General features: G+C 46.0%; 1 protein-coding gene across 1 annotated transcript in view; it reads right to left on the reverse strand.

Annotated features, from left to right (window-relative positions):
- PLEKHH2 (pleckstrin homology, MyTH4 and FERM domain containing H2) overlaps nucleotides 1–13,201 on the reverse strand; it is a 1,974,292-nt gene that overhangs the window by 539,570 nt on the left and 1,421,521 nt on the right. Inside the window, exon 20 of the mRNA XM_069608462.1 lies at nucleotides 10,288–10,385. Coding sequence (XP_069464563.1) covers nucleotides 10,288–10,385 — 98 coding nt within the window. The remainder of the gene's footprint in view (nucleotides 1–10,287; nucleotides 10,386–13,201) is intronic.

A 13,201-nucleotide genomic window follows, 5' to 3' on the forward strand; every position in this document is an offset into this window, starting at 1 on the left:
CAAAAAAACAGTGCATTAACCTAGGGTTTGTGTCTTTATGGAGGCTCAGTCAAACGAGGGGTGAGTGATCAGTTACTAGTCAGAATTTCCTACCCATGAGACTATACTTCAAATACCCCACCACCTAGTTTATGGCTAGTGCCTCCAATTCAATTGTCGCATAATTATTCTGCCTAGGGAAGAGCTTCCTAATTATGTACAGTATTGGATGCTGTATTCCCTCCAACTGGATCCTAGGAACCTTTGAGGCATCCGTTTGAAGAATACATTATGTAGTAAAGTTGTGTATTTTCAATACTGGGACAGTACAAAGAATAGATTTTAAAGTGTTGAAACATTCCTGGTTGGTTTTATCCCATTAAACTTTTTGGGTTCTACATTTCTTAATTCATCGGTAAGACAAGCAGTGATGGAAGAATAGTTCGGTATGAAGCGTCTGTAATATCCCACCATGCTGAGAAAGGCTCTTAGGACTCTTTTTGTTTTGGGTACTGATGTCTCCTGTACTGCTATAAACCTTCTCGGTTTGGGGTTGCAGAAGTTCATTCCAGACAAAAAATAACAAATTCTTAACAACAGATTGGGCCAAATGGCATTTATTTGGGTTGGTAGTAAGACTGGCATTCCTCAGAGCTCTGGCCACCGCATAGAGATGCATCACATGCTCCTCCCAAGTGTTACTAAAAATAACTATGGCGTCCAAGTAGGCCCTGCAAAACCCAGAGAAAGGTCGTAGGACTTGATCCATTAATCTCTGAAAGGTTGTGGGTGCCCTGTGGAGACCTGTCAGATGAATTCACTGGTACTTGCCAATAACCCTTACTTAGATCAATCGTGGAGAAGAATTTTGCAGATTCCAGTCAATCAATAAGTTCTTCTATCCTTAGCATAGGAGAGTTGTCCAACTGGGATAATGCATCTAACTTTCTAAAGTCAATACAAAATCTTCACGACTGATCCGGTTTTGCTACCAAGACTATTGCCAAACACCAGTGACTATTCGATGGTTCTATTATATCGAAAGCCAGCATTTTCTGCATTTCCTAACAGAGTATTTCTCTACGGGTCTCCAGAATTCGATACGATTTGAGATTGACAACTTTATCAGGAGTGTTCTGTTCCACTTGAATTGCTGAGGCATAGGTCTGCCTCTCTCGCTACTCTGCATAGGACACCAGTCCTCTAGCTTCTGGTCTCTCTACCGACCGTCCTAGAAAATAAGATGTGCAACCTTGTTTTAGAGTCTCCACTACCTTTTGCAGCACCCCACCTGGTACCACACTCATCAGAGAGGGCTTTGTTAGGAAGGTCCTGGGCCAGTCCTATAGTGGATTCCCCGCCCCCTGTCATGGTCGCCATTCGCTTGAACCGGTTTGCTGAGACCCCCTTGGATGATGGAAAGGACCGAGGATCGGACATGCCATGGAGGTGCCGTGGGAGGATGGCAGAATCCAAACGGGGAATGGCGGTATGGATGTGTCCGCACTTTCAATTTGCACCTCACGACTGCATGTAGATGTCTAGACACACTGTTCTGTGACCCCTGTATTGAGCCGCTCCCCCACGCCCTGTCAGTGGACCCTGTTGCCGGAACCAAGTCGGGGACATATGAAAAGGAGGGAGGGCATTTGTAGTCCGTGTTTGGTTCTTCTGTATCACCGAGTAGGGGAATCGCTGGTACCCGAACAGGTAGCTCCTCACATGGTCTAACAAGTTTTTATGTCCTGTTTTTTACTGGGTGGTAGATCAGTAGGGATTCGATTAATTCCATCTACTTCATCAGCTAGGAGACTGGCCATCACTACAGAGGTTTTTCAACTGGGTCCTCCCTTCACTCCTTTAACAGATTAATGTGATAAATGTGTGTTTTGGCCCGTCTATTTAGTTGTGATACCTTATAATTGCAAGGTCCCGTTTGTTCCAGAATTTCATAGGAACCATGCCAACTGGAGACCATTTTATGTTAGGAGGTGGGAAGGAGTACCAATACTTTCTGACTGATAGAAAAGGAACAGGCAATGGTGTTCCTGTCATAGGTGGCCTTTTGTTGTTCTTGTGATCTATTAAGATGGGAGTGTACTAGAGATCTAACTACGGCAATATGTTGTTTTAGATGTTGGGTGGTCTGGGATAAGGTTACGATGGCCTCTTCCTGTTCTTCCCACGATTCTCTAAGCATATCGAGAACATCCCTGGGGACTCCTCCATATAGAAGCTCAAATGGGGAAAAGCCCAAGGAGGCTTGTGGGGTCTTTCGAATAGCAAACAGTGTACAGGTTACCATAGTGTCCCAATTTCTCCCATCTACTTAAACCAACTTTTTATGAACAGTTTTCAAGGTTTCATTAAATCGTTGCACTAGTCCATCATTTTGTGGGTGATAGACCGAAGTTCTAAGGGTCTTGATCTGCAGAACTTCTTTTACCTCAGCCATAAACCGGTTCATGAAAGTGGTTCCCTGGTAAATCAGGGTTTCCTTAGGAAAACCTACTTGGGATAAGAAGCGAAGGTGTTTGAGGATGTGTTGTGTGGTGTAAGACCTCGTAGGGAAGGCTTCTGGGTATCTGGTAGCATCATCTACTATCACCAAGATACATCTGTTCCCTAGTTTGGAAGATTACAAAGGGCCAACAATGTCCATCATTTTCTTGAAAAAGGGGCATCAATAATGGGGAGTGGTTGTAAAGGAACTGGTGGGGGGGTATGAGTGCTGGTTTTCTGACAGAGTGGACAAGTAAGAATAACATTTTTAACTTCTGCATACACCATTGGCCAATAGAAGCGATTCAATATTTGGGCCTGTGTCTTGGCGGCCCCTAAATGTCCTGCTGTAAGGTGGGAGTGGGCAATTTCTAGAACCATTCTCCTATGGCTGGGTGGTACTACAATTTGAGAGCAAGGGGTTCCATCGGGTCCTACATCAACCCCTATAGAGTTACCCATACATAAGGAAAAAGAATGACCCCTCCCTTGTTTTTCCCTCTTCCTCAAGAATAACCTTGAGGACGGCCTCTGTTAGTACTGAATCACTGTACTGGGTGAAGGCTAAATCAGGAATGATATTGGTGTCATCGTCACCAGGGGGAATCATTTTCACCTCAGGGCCAACTACTGGTTCCATGTCTGCCTCCCCGAAACCTTTGGTTCTTCTCTCTGTATCTCTTAGATCAGTGTTCTCTACTATTCTGGGGAACATGGCCTTTCATAAGCTAGCTTGAGCTACCTTGTCCCAGAGTTTAACATGATAGGTTTGTTTGGTATTGTTTGGTAGTAGAATGTTGACATCCCTCTATAATCTGGGTCAATTACATTCATCATTACATCTAGGCCAACTTCCATGCCAGGCCCAACTTCGCCAGGTTCTAGGACTGCTTCCCTACTACTGGAGACCAAATCCTATAGATTCCTTAGTGGCTACTCTGGGAGTACTAGCATGCTCACTGAGTTTTGTAATTGTAAGGGTCCCCCAGTTTGTATCAACAAGGCCAGATATCACTCCTGACACCATATGTAAGGATGCAGCAGTAAGGCTCGGACACAATGGTGGCATGTTTGTGGATATAGACTTTTATTTATTAAAAGAGGGTTGGAACAATGCCTCTCTATCCCTAAAGCTTAGAGGGGTTTCCCTACCTCAAAGAAAACAAGTGAAATTGTCAGGGTGTCTGAAACTAAAAGGTCTCTCACTGTCGTGTCCCAAAACCTACTTCTGTCCCTAGCACTAATAATCTAAGACAACTGTGCAATGATGATCTCTTCTCAAAGTAAAAGTGTTCTTGGTGCTTTCAAACAGAAAGGTTCCCAGTTTAGCTGGTAATAAAGTGTTGCAAAATAATGTTCCACAATACAAGATTCCAATGCTAGGGTGGTGCTCCTTTCCCCTAGACTACTTCTTATCTTAAGTCACTGTATACTTCACGGGGGATCTGTTTCTTAGCTTCACAGTTCTAGTATCCTACGCTCTGCTACGAGGCAAAGGATTCCTTTTTATCAGTCTTAGGGTTTTTGACCCTCTTATTATCAACTTCTCATGTGGGTGTGGGTTCCAGACTTGCAATGTTGCATTATATCTGCTTGGTTCACCCTCCTGCCAAGTATATACATTCCTCTCATTTTCTTCAGGGTCCCAGACCCTCTCACTCTTGTATAACTGTCTTCTGTTTGCTTCAGAGTCCCAGGCCCTCTCTTTCCAGTTCCTGTTCTTATCAGTTGCTCCCCCAGACCTCTAACAGCCTTTGGGCAACCAGGGTACCTGTTTGCTTCATTCTCGGAGGTACCAGTGGTTCCCAGGCAGCTGTGTCCCTTCTGGAGGCTCTGGTGCGTTCATGCATTTGACGGGGTATGCAGTGGCTCTGCAGTCGGATGCCTTTCCCCTGCTGCGCGTTCTCTTTTGTGATTTGCCGGGCCCTGGAAGGCAGAGAGGCGTCACCTGGTGCCACCTTAATAGTCCTCACATAATGGACCACACTCGGGTTCTCTCTCTCCTCCAGTGCAGGCTTCCCCTGCAGCTAGCGTCAGCTGCTCCCATGCACAGCTCCTGCTGTTCCTCTTCAGAGGACGTCCGCCTCTTTCTCTTGCATCCCAGCTGCGTGGGGTGTGGACCTGTGATTGAGCTTGAACTTCCTTCAAACTCCTGCCTGGGATTCATATACTCCTTTGGGCAAATCACTGCCATTCGGAAACTAGACCGCTCAGCCTGCTTCCCATGAGTGATCCTTGGACTCCAGGTCATCTTCTTCATCCCAGTACCAGCCTTAAATCTACGTAAGGCTTCTATGTTTTCAGTGTTGTGTAGATTAGGTTGACTGACTTGACAACGAAATACATTAGCTCTATCCAGGGAAGGGAAAGGAAGACTTAGTGTTGGAAAATGGGTTGAATGCATTAAAGTAGGGAAATACTGCGTTCTCTTATGGTGGTCGGCCCCAATCCCGTAGGTGGATTCCTTCCCCCATGTGATCCTCCGTCTGTTCACCACCCCAAGGTGGACTATTGTACTGCAGACTCACGGCCATGGCACCATGCGAAAAGTCTCCTCCTAGGGGAAAAGGGATGACATCCTCAGATTCATCACACCAGTCTCTAGGGCCGAAGTAGACCGTGGGGGCAGTTCACTGTCACAGTAACTGGATTCAGTTCTTATTGGCTGACGCATCAGACCTAGGTTCGAACACTGATATGAGCTGATCAGGCTCAGTCGAGAATGTAGGATCGTGGAGGATGTGGCAGCAAGGAGCGTTGAGTAGGGTTGAATTCAGCGGCTCTGTGCGGTCTGCGAGAAACCTGAAGGTGTCTCCCTAACTAGTTGCCAGGGATCAGTCATCCAGGTGGCCAGGACACGGCCATTGCTATTGGATCCAGTTCCTGGGGGTGGACCAGTGAGGGAGGATCACCTGGATGGGGGGTCCCAGGGGAGTGGAAGTGGGACACCGACGGGTAAGACGTGGTAGCCCCCTTCTTCCAACACCTTTTCCCATCATACCACGTAGGATATTCAGAAACACTGCCCCCCCCTTTTTCCGCACAAACACTTTCTCACACCACAAAAGACAAAGGACTAACACTAGAGCCGTTTACCTGCCATGTCCCAAAACAAGGGTCAGGCAAAGTCAGGTAATTGACCAGAATCACACACACCTGATGGCCCTTTCCCTTCCCCACATGGATAAAAGGTGGAGCATGAGAGCACAGTACGAGAAAGGCAGACCGCACAACAAGCGAGCCAACTCAGCACGGCAGTTCAAGAGGAGGAGAAAGATGGCGCGAACCGAGAGGGTGACAAGGAGAGAAGCAACCTTGCCCTTTCCAAGTCAGGCCTGTGAAACCTCCACAGAAGGAATTGTAAGACCGTGAACAACAGCTAGCCTGTGTTGCAGCAGATGTAAACGGTACACAGAGCCCTTGTCTGCTGATAACCAAGTTGAGGGGAGACGCTTGCCACCGTGGTACCAGCCTTGACTCCAGAGACAAGAAAAGCCAAGCGGTTCATCACAGCCGGTGAGTCGAGGGGGGGAGCCGATAAGAAACCAAATTGTGTTCGAACAAAAGCAGCAAACGATTACTTGAAGACAAGGCCTTGGGAACGGGGCGAGAAAGGGGTCAAAGTGGTCATACAGGGGTCTAGTAAAATCCTCTGTACAGTCGAAAGTCTTTGACTGGCAGAAGATTGTAACGGCAAGGCAACTGAATCCTGCATCGTAAGAAAGTAGAAGAAAACGTGTGAATAGCAAATGTTGGCAAGAGTATACCCGACGGAGGAACGCCGACGAAAAGGGGCAAAGTCTAAAGTCCTGATGAACAGTGTGTTGACAAAGGTGAACCTGGCAGAGGGATGTCCACTGTGAACTGTTTAAAAAGACATTAAGACTCGTGAATATAAGAACAGCCATAGTGAACCCGACGGAGGGAGGCTGAGGATCAAAAAGGATCTGCGCCCGCAAGAGGGGGATCCAGGAGTGAAATTTCATCACCCAACGTACATATGGAAAGGAACTTGTATTTGTTATTTTGAACATATCATGTCCTCAATGGCAAAAGACTTTTTGTAGAAAAGAGACGTAACCACCGAAGGTCCTGAAAGCTGAGATCAGAATTGTTGTCTCGTGCTGGGAAAGCTCAACAGTGTGCTGTGCTCACAAGTCCCACCTTGTCCCATGCTCAAAACGTGGGGAAGGGAGGCCCCGGCTATCACATCCTGACTTATCATTTATGAACACTTCTTTCTTTCTTGTGAACCCTATCCCACAGTCTTTCACAGATAAACACAGAATGAATGCTCAAATGAGCCCAGCAGCAGCCCGGGAGAAGGTCATGTTCCGTGTCTAACCCTGCCAAGACAGAGAAGCCAAAACCTGGTACAAGATGGCAACTCTGAGTCCCTACTACCTACCTAGAACTGGATACAAGGATGGAACAGCTGCCAGAGGTCTCTGAGAGACATGAACAAGTTATCGCTGAGAAACACAGAGGCCTATGAAAGAACTGAATAAGTAAATGTTGAGAAATCAAAGTTCTAGGATAGACCCAGATACGGTATGCCAACAAACCAGAGCTACAGAAGAGATACAAATAAAATCAAATAAAACATTGTAAAGAAGAAGGGAAGTTAAGAACCAGAGGACTAGAGGAGACCTTGACATTCACTGATGGGCCTAGACAAGTCCTAGACAAGTCCACTTCTGAATGTTGAGACACAAGTTCTCTAACAGGAACCTGTCCAGAAAACCCAAGTACCCAAAAGTTGGAGAATGGCCTGCTCCTTGAATGCGGGACAACCAGAGGCACCTATAGAAAGGGCCATCATTTGCAGACTGAAATAGAGACCGGAAGCTTGACAGTGGAGAAACCAGAGGTCCGAGAGAGGCCTGTCCTGATAGATAAATGTTATGAGGTCTGGAAGAGCCTACATGCTACTATGGAGTACCAGACAGTGGGGAGAACCTCAACAGCACATCAAGTGCAACGAGAAGTGCTGGCCAAACGCCTTGTACAAGCTGGAAGACAAAAAGCTGAGGGGAAACACAAATGTGAAACCTGTTAACTCCAGGAACTTGGAGAGGTCTCAGAAGCATCCTAAAAGCAAGAAGACTGAATGAGAGTTCAAACTGTAAGTAAACAGAACAAAGAAAAGATTTCTCTCTGAAGGCTTTTCCAGTTGTTAGACTAGGGCTAGACATTTAAAATAGGATTTGTGACGTATTTTGTTGGCGATGCCTTGGAACATTTAATGTTTTAGACTAGCGTTACCCAGTGAGGCTTTACTAAGAATAGGCGTTGGATCCTTCTGTTTGCCACCTCCATGAACATTGGTTTGTAGAATAGGGTACACCATGAGGGACAAGGACTCTTTCAGAACAGATTACAAACGCCATTGTTTTGATTAAGTTACAAAGTGGGTGTTGGATACACTGAGACTGACCCACTTCGTGTTGTCCCATACACAACAAGGTTTCATCAGGAGTTTCCTTATGATATGATAAGATATGGCATTTATAACGCGCATATACACAAGTGTTTCAAGGCGCGACGAGGCAAGGGAGGGGGAACAGAGGGAAGACAGAGACACAGATCTTACTAGGCCAGGTGACATTGAGATCACGCAAGTGCAGGGCAGGGGAAAAGTAAGAGGGAAAAGGGTGGAGGGGTCAGTGCAGTGCATAGGATAAAAAGTAATATAAATAAAGACAATAAATAAAAAGTGAGGCCCGCTGGTGGCAAGTGCAAGGGTAAGTGCAGAAATCAGATGTCAAGTGCTGGTAAGGGGCCGTAGGGACACAGAAACAGTCCCTGAGTGCAAGGGTTGTCAGGGGGGCAGTGCAGGTGTGCAACTGGCGCGGAGGGGTCCTGGGCACAAGATCAGAGGGTAGCCAGGTAAACAGTGCAGTTTCAGCCAGGAGATCAGCAGGAGAGAGGAGGAGAGAAAGCAAAAGCAAAGAGGAAGGTCTTGAGGTGCTTCCGGAACCGGAGATGGTTCTCCTCAAGTTTCAGAGAGGCAGCGAGGCTGTTCCAGAGAGAGAGGCCCCAGCAGAAGAGATCTGCCCCCAACTCGTTGCTTGGAGAAACGACTGACCCTGAGGGAGTTGGAGGCGGATGAGCGAAGAGCTCGAGAAGGGAGATATTTAGGAAGAGAGAGATGAAGGTATTGGGGCCACAGGCCCCAGAAGGCCTTGTGGACAATGCAGAGGGTTTTTAACTTAATCCTTGCCGCCATTGGGAGCCAGTGCAGGGATTTCAGTCCTGCAGAGATACGATCCCTGTACTTGAGGTCAAGGACAAGTTTCGCAGTCCTGTTTTGGATGAGTTGCAGAGGGCAGAGAGTAGAGGTAGGCAGATTTAGAAAGAGGCTGTTGCAGTAGTCCAGCCTAGAGAGAACCAAAGCTCTGGAGACAGTGAGCTTCTGGGGGAAGGAGAGGAAAGGAAGAATACCTCTGAGGAGGTGCAGCTGGTAGTGTGACTACTTAGAGACATCAGAGATGTGAGGAGAGAAGGAGAGTGTGGAGTTGAAGATGACCCTGAGGTTTCTAGCCTCACAGGTGGGAGCAGGAAGAGGGACAAGAGAGGTCAGCCAGAGAGGGACAGGAAAGAAGGGATCAGGTGTGCCGATGTGGAGAATCTCAGTCTTACTGGCATTAAGGCAGAGATCATTGGCGACACACCACTCCTGGATAGCAGACAGACAGTCAGAGATGAGAGAAGGAGAAGAGGTGGCAGAAGGGAGCCTGAAAATGAGTGTCATCCGCATAGCACTGAGAGATGGGGCAGAGAGACGCAATGTGATGGGCAAGAAGTGTCAGGTATTGGTTGAACAGCCAGGCAGCGAGGTTAGACCCCTGGGGAACACCACAGGTAGATATAGAGATAGAGGAGTGAAAGGACCCAAGTTGGACCTGGGAGGGCCAATCAGAGAGGAAAGAAGTCAACCAAGCCAGGGCCTGATTGGTGATACCCAGGTTATCATAGAGACGGTTGAGCAGTATGGCATGATTGACCGTGTTAAAGGCAGAAGAGAGATCAAGTAAGATGAGGAAACATGGGGTCTTGGAATCAAGGTTGGAGAGCAGGTCTTCACGGATATTGAGGAGAGCAGTTTCCGTGCTTTTGGCAGCTCTGAAGCCAGACTGATGGTCATGGAGACAACCGAGACAACCAACCGATTCAGTGTGGAGATTAAACTGGGAGATGGGCAGCTTTTCCAGGAGATTGGCCAGGAAAGGAGTGATGGAGATTGGGCGATAGTTGGCCAGGCAGGAAGGGCTGGCCAAGGGTTTCTTAAGAAGAGTGTGCACAAGGGAGTGCCTCAGGGGGGAGGGAAGACTCCAGTGGCGAAGGAGTGGTTGCAGAAATCAGCCAGAGCAGGAGCCAGGGTGTCAATGTGGTCCTTGATGGTTTTGGAGCAACAGGGGTGAACCTGTTTTGACATGACTTTCATAGATCATACTTGTCTAGAAGCCTCATCTGGGGAGAACAGGGGAAAGGCAGATTATTATTTTTAGATCTACACATAGCTCCTATAGGTGTTTGGTTTAACCCCTTCTTTGACTTAACACAGAATAAAGCTCTTTTGTTGAAAACACATATACTGTGCCACTTGTCCCATTGCTCGACCGTCGGACACAAGTAATATAATGCAGCGTTATAACCACACAGTTAAGATGGTTTGAAGTACATTCTTTAGTAGGTAAGATGTGTTACCTCATAAATAGTTTTACAATGTAAGGATTTGAAGGTTCTGTGTTTTCAAGACTAGCCATTTGGCAAAAACATGTGGAATAAAAAACTGTTATTCACCTTGAATCCGCATTTCTTTGTAGATGGAGCTTGAGAAGCCAAAAGAATGGATGTTGGGGAAGGAAAAGTCCAGCACATAGAGCTAACAGCTGCCAACCCTATGGAAACGACAAAATAAAAAGAATTTCATAAATATGGCAACGTGCTGTAGAGTATGATTACAATTCTAACTTTTCTCAAAACTTGTCCTGGCACTGCAGCTAGGCCGCTGGACAAAAAGGAGTTGGCATCCTTAACCTATTTATTCAGACAAGTTTGAAGGCACAAATAATTCTTCTTGGGACGGCTACACATTGTAGGAGTAGGATATGACATGTATAGAACTACAGGACTATACAAGACTACTTTAAGTTACATTATATTAAACATTTAATAATGCTTCAAGCTGTGAATTGTAATGCTGTTTGAAGTTCACATTACTTTTACGCAAATCTAAATATATTTTTGTGAAATGAATAAAACTATTTTATCAATTATTTGTTATCACTTCCATCACGTGGTATCCTCCATCTAGCTGGGAATCTGGAAACTAAATACACGTCATGAGGTTACGCAGTTCAAAAATCATGCATTCCCGCAGTAAACGTATAGCTTGCAGCCAGTGCACTGTCATGTATATAAGATGCAGAAAATAAAATAAAATGACTACAAACCATGCTCCTTTTCTGGTCTATGTCCACCCATCTGCGCATACAACTAGTCATATTAAACATGGTGCCTATCAGCAATTCGTTTTCTGTTCATCTACAAAATGCACCCCAATGCATTATAAAACCCTTTTTGTATTGAATATTGTTAATCATCTTCAAAATTGAAATTGCAACAGGCAAAAGTGACAAAGTATGAATGGAATAGTAAAAGGCCTGAAGAGCTAGCACTTGATGTGCCCGATGCACTACATCAGCTCACTTCTGAGAGGAGGAGAGCAGTCTGTAAATCGTCAGAAAACGTATAACTTACGTTATGAGGTATGTGGAGATAGAGGAACAATGAATATGATGTTTCAACAGAGTAAAAGATCTAACATTATGGCCACCCTAACAGCAGTTATGCCCTTCTCCAAAGAAACGGCTGGCTTTAGCCTGCTGGGAATAACTAATATATACAAGCAGAAGCTGGTGGCTATGTTCTTATACGCTCTGGAGACATCCTTTTCTGATTGGTCTGAGTGGGCGGATGTGACTGAAGGTATAATTTGGCGTAGATTGCTTGGCCTCACTAACTATACCCTGGTTCAGGCAGTACGGCTTGAAATGGGGCTTATCTCTCTGTCCACTCAAATTGATCATAATAGAGCTAAACTCTATGTGAAAATTAAATTTGCCCGCCTGGGAACCTTGCTGTACATCCTTCAGGAAGGTTTGGAGGGAGGTAAAATTGATACCCTGAATAAATTTAAGAAGAAAGATCAGCAAATCTTTGACAAAATCTGCTGGTCACCCAAATGGGAATAAGGTGAAGGGGCAATCCTTAAATCATTGAAGGATGTAATAGAGAAGTGGGATTGGGCTGGTAGCCATGACAAGGTTTCTTCCATGAGCTCTTTGCGTACATTTGCTAAGATATCTTTCACATATAAAGAGCCACAAAGCTATCTGAAACTCATGCCCTCACAGGCTAACCATAGAAGATTCTTAGATATTAGACTTAATCGTCTAAATGTACTGGGGGGGATCAGGATCTTGGATTAATTTACCTGCTGAGAGAAGGACTTGCAGAATATGTGCTGATGATTCTAAGGCTGAAACAGTGTTGTGTCTGGCTTAGCTTGGTAGTGGGAATGCAGAAGGAATGTTGTGATGTCATGTGGAGTGTTTGTGTCTGAGTGTCGGAATGCTTGAGGGAAGGTTCTAGGTTGGGCAGGTAGTCAGCCTGAAGCCTGGGTGATGGGCTGCCAGTGTTTCTGTCCTATTAATGTAACTTTCTTAAGGACTATGTAACTGCTTGTGAAGGTGTCCTGAGAAGCTGTAATAAACCTAGCATGTCAACCTAAGAAGGCTGGGAGCAGCTTCATAAGATTGGCGACGAGGAGATCTTAAAGAAGAAGAACCAAAGTGCAAGAAAAAGTCGGAAGCTGAAGAAACCTGCTGCGGGGGGTGCAGGAAAGGAAAGGACAAGAAGAAGGACAACACTGCCCTCAATACAAGACCCATCACCCAGGGCGCCAAAGGGGGAGGAAAAAGACCCAGTGGATCCCGTAGCATGAGGCACCAGCAACTCATGATCTGGAGGGAGAGCTGAGTCCCGGGGGCTGGAGAGGGAGCTGGGCCAGAAGTTGAAAGGAAACTGTGTTCCAGTAATGAAATGAGAAGTCATGCTTCATAAGATGTAGAAAGGAGCTGGCCCATAGTTGGAAAAGTGATACTGTCCCGGTTAAGTGAAGTGGCAAGTACTTGCATTCAATGTAAAGTGGGAGGTTTGCTCACAAAGGAAGAGCAGAGCTGTCCCATTAGGTGTAATCATATGTCCCAGCAGGTAAAACAAGGAACAAGGCAAACCAAGGGAAAGCTCCCCATGATGAAGAAAATGAAAGTAAATGAAGCCAGGGTGAAGGGATGTGTCCTTTGTACTGCTAAAGCATAAAGCGATCATGGCGCATAAAGCAGAGTCAGTAGATTCCAGAGACAGTGACTGTTGGGTGAGCAGAGATCTTCACTACCCTGTGTCTGGCAAGGGAATGGTGACGTCAGTATGGAAGTGAACGGAGTTGGCGAATGAGCCGAATGCTCAGGAGATGCAGGAATCGTTGCTTGCGAGGTTTAAATAAGCCAAACTTTCAGGAGTTGCAAGAATCGGGAGGCTTAAACAATGCGTCTGTATCGCATCAAGGGTGAGAAATGATGGGGATTTCCGAGTAAGGAACCCAAAGGCGTGAGGCTGCGTGTTCAGGACGCAGCATAACGTTCATTGAGGA

This window comes from Ambystoma mexicanum, chromosome 4q (genome assembly GCF_040938575.1).
Source record: "Ambystoma mexicanum isolate Mex_15411 chromosome 4q, UKY_AmexF1_1, whole genome shotgun sequence".
In the NCBI taxonomy this organism is placed as follows: Eukaryota; Metazoa; Chordata; class Amphibia; order Caudata; family Ambystomatidae; genus Ambystoma; species Ambystoma mexicanum.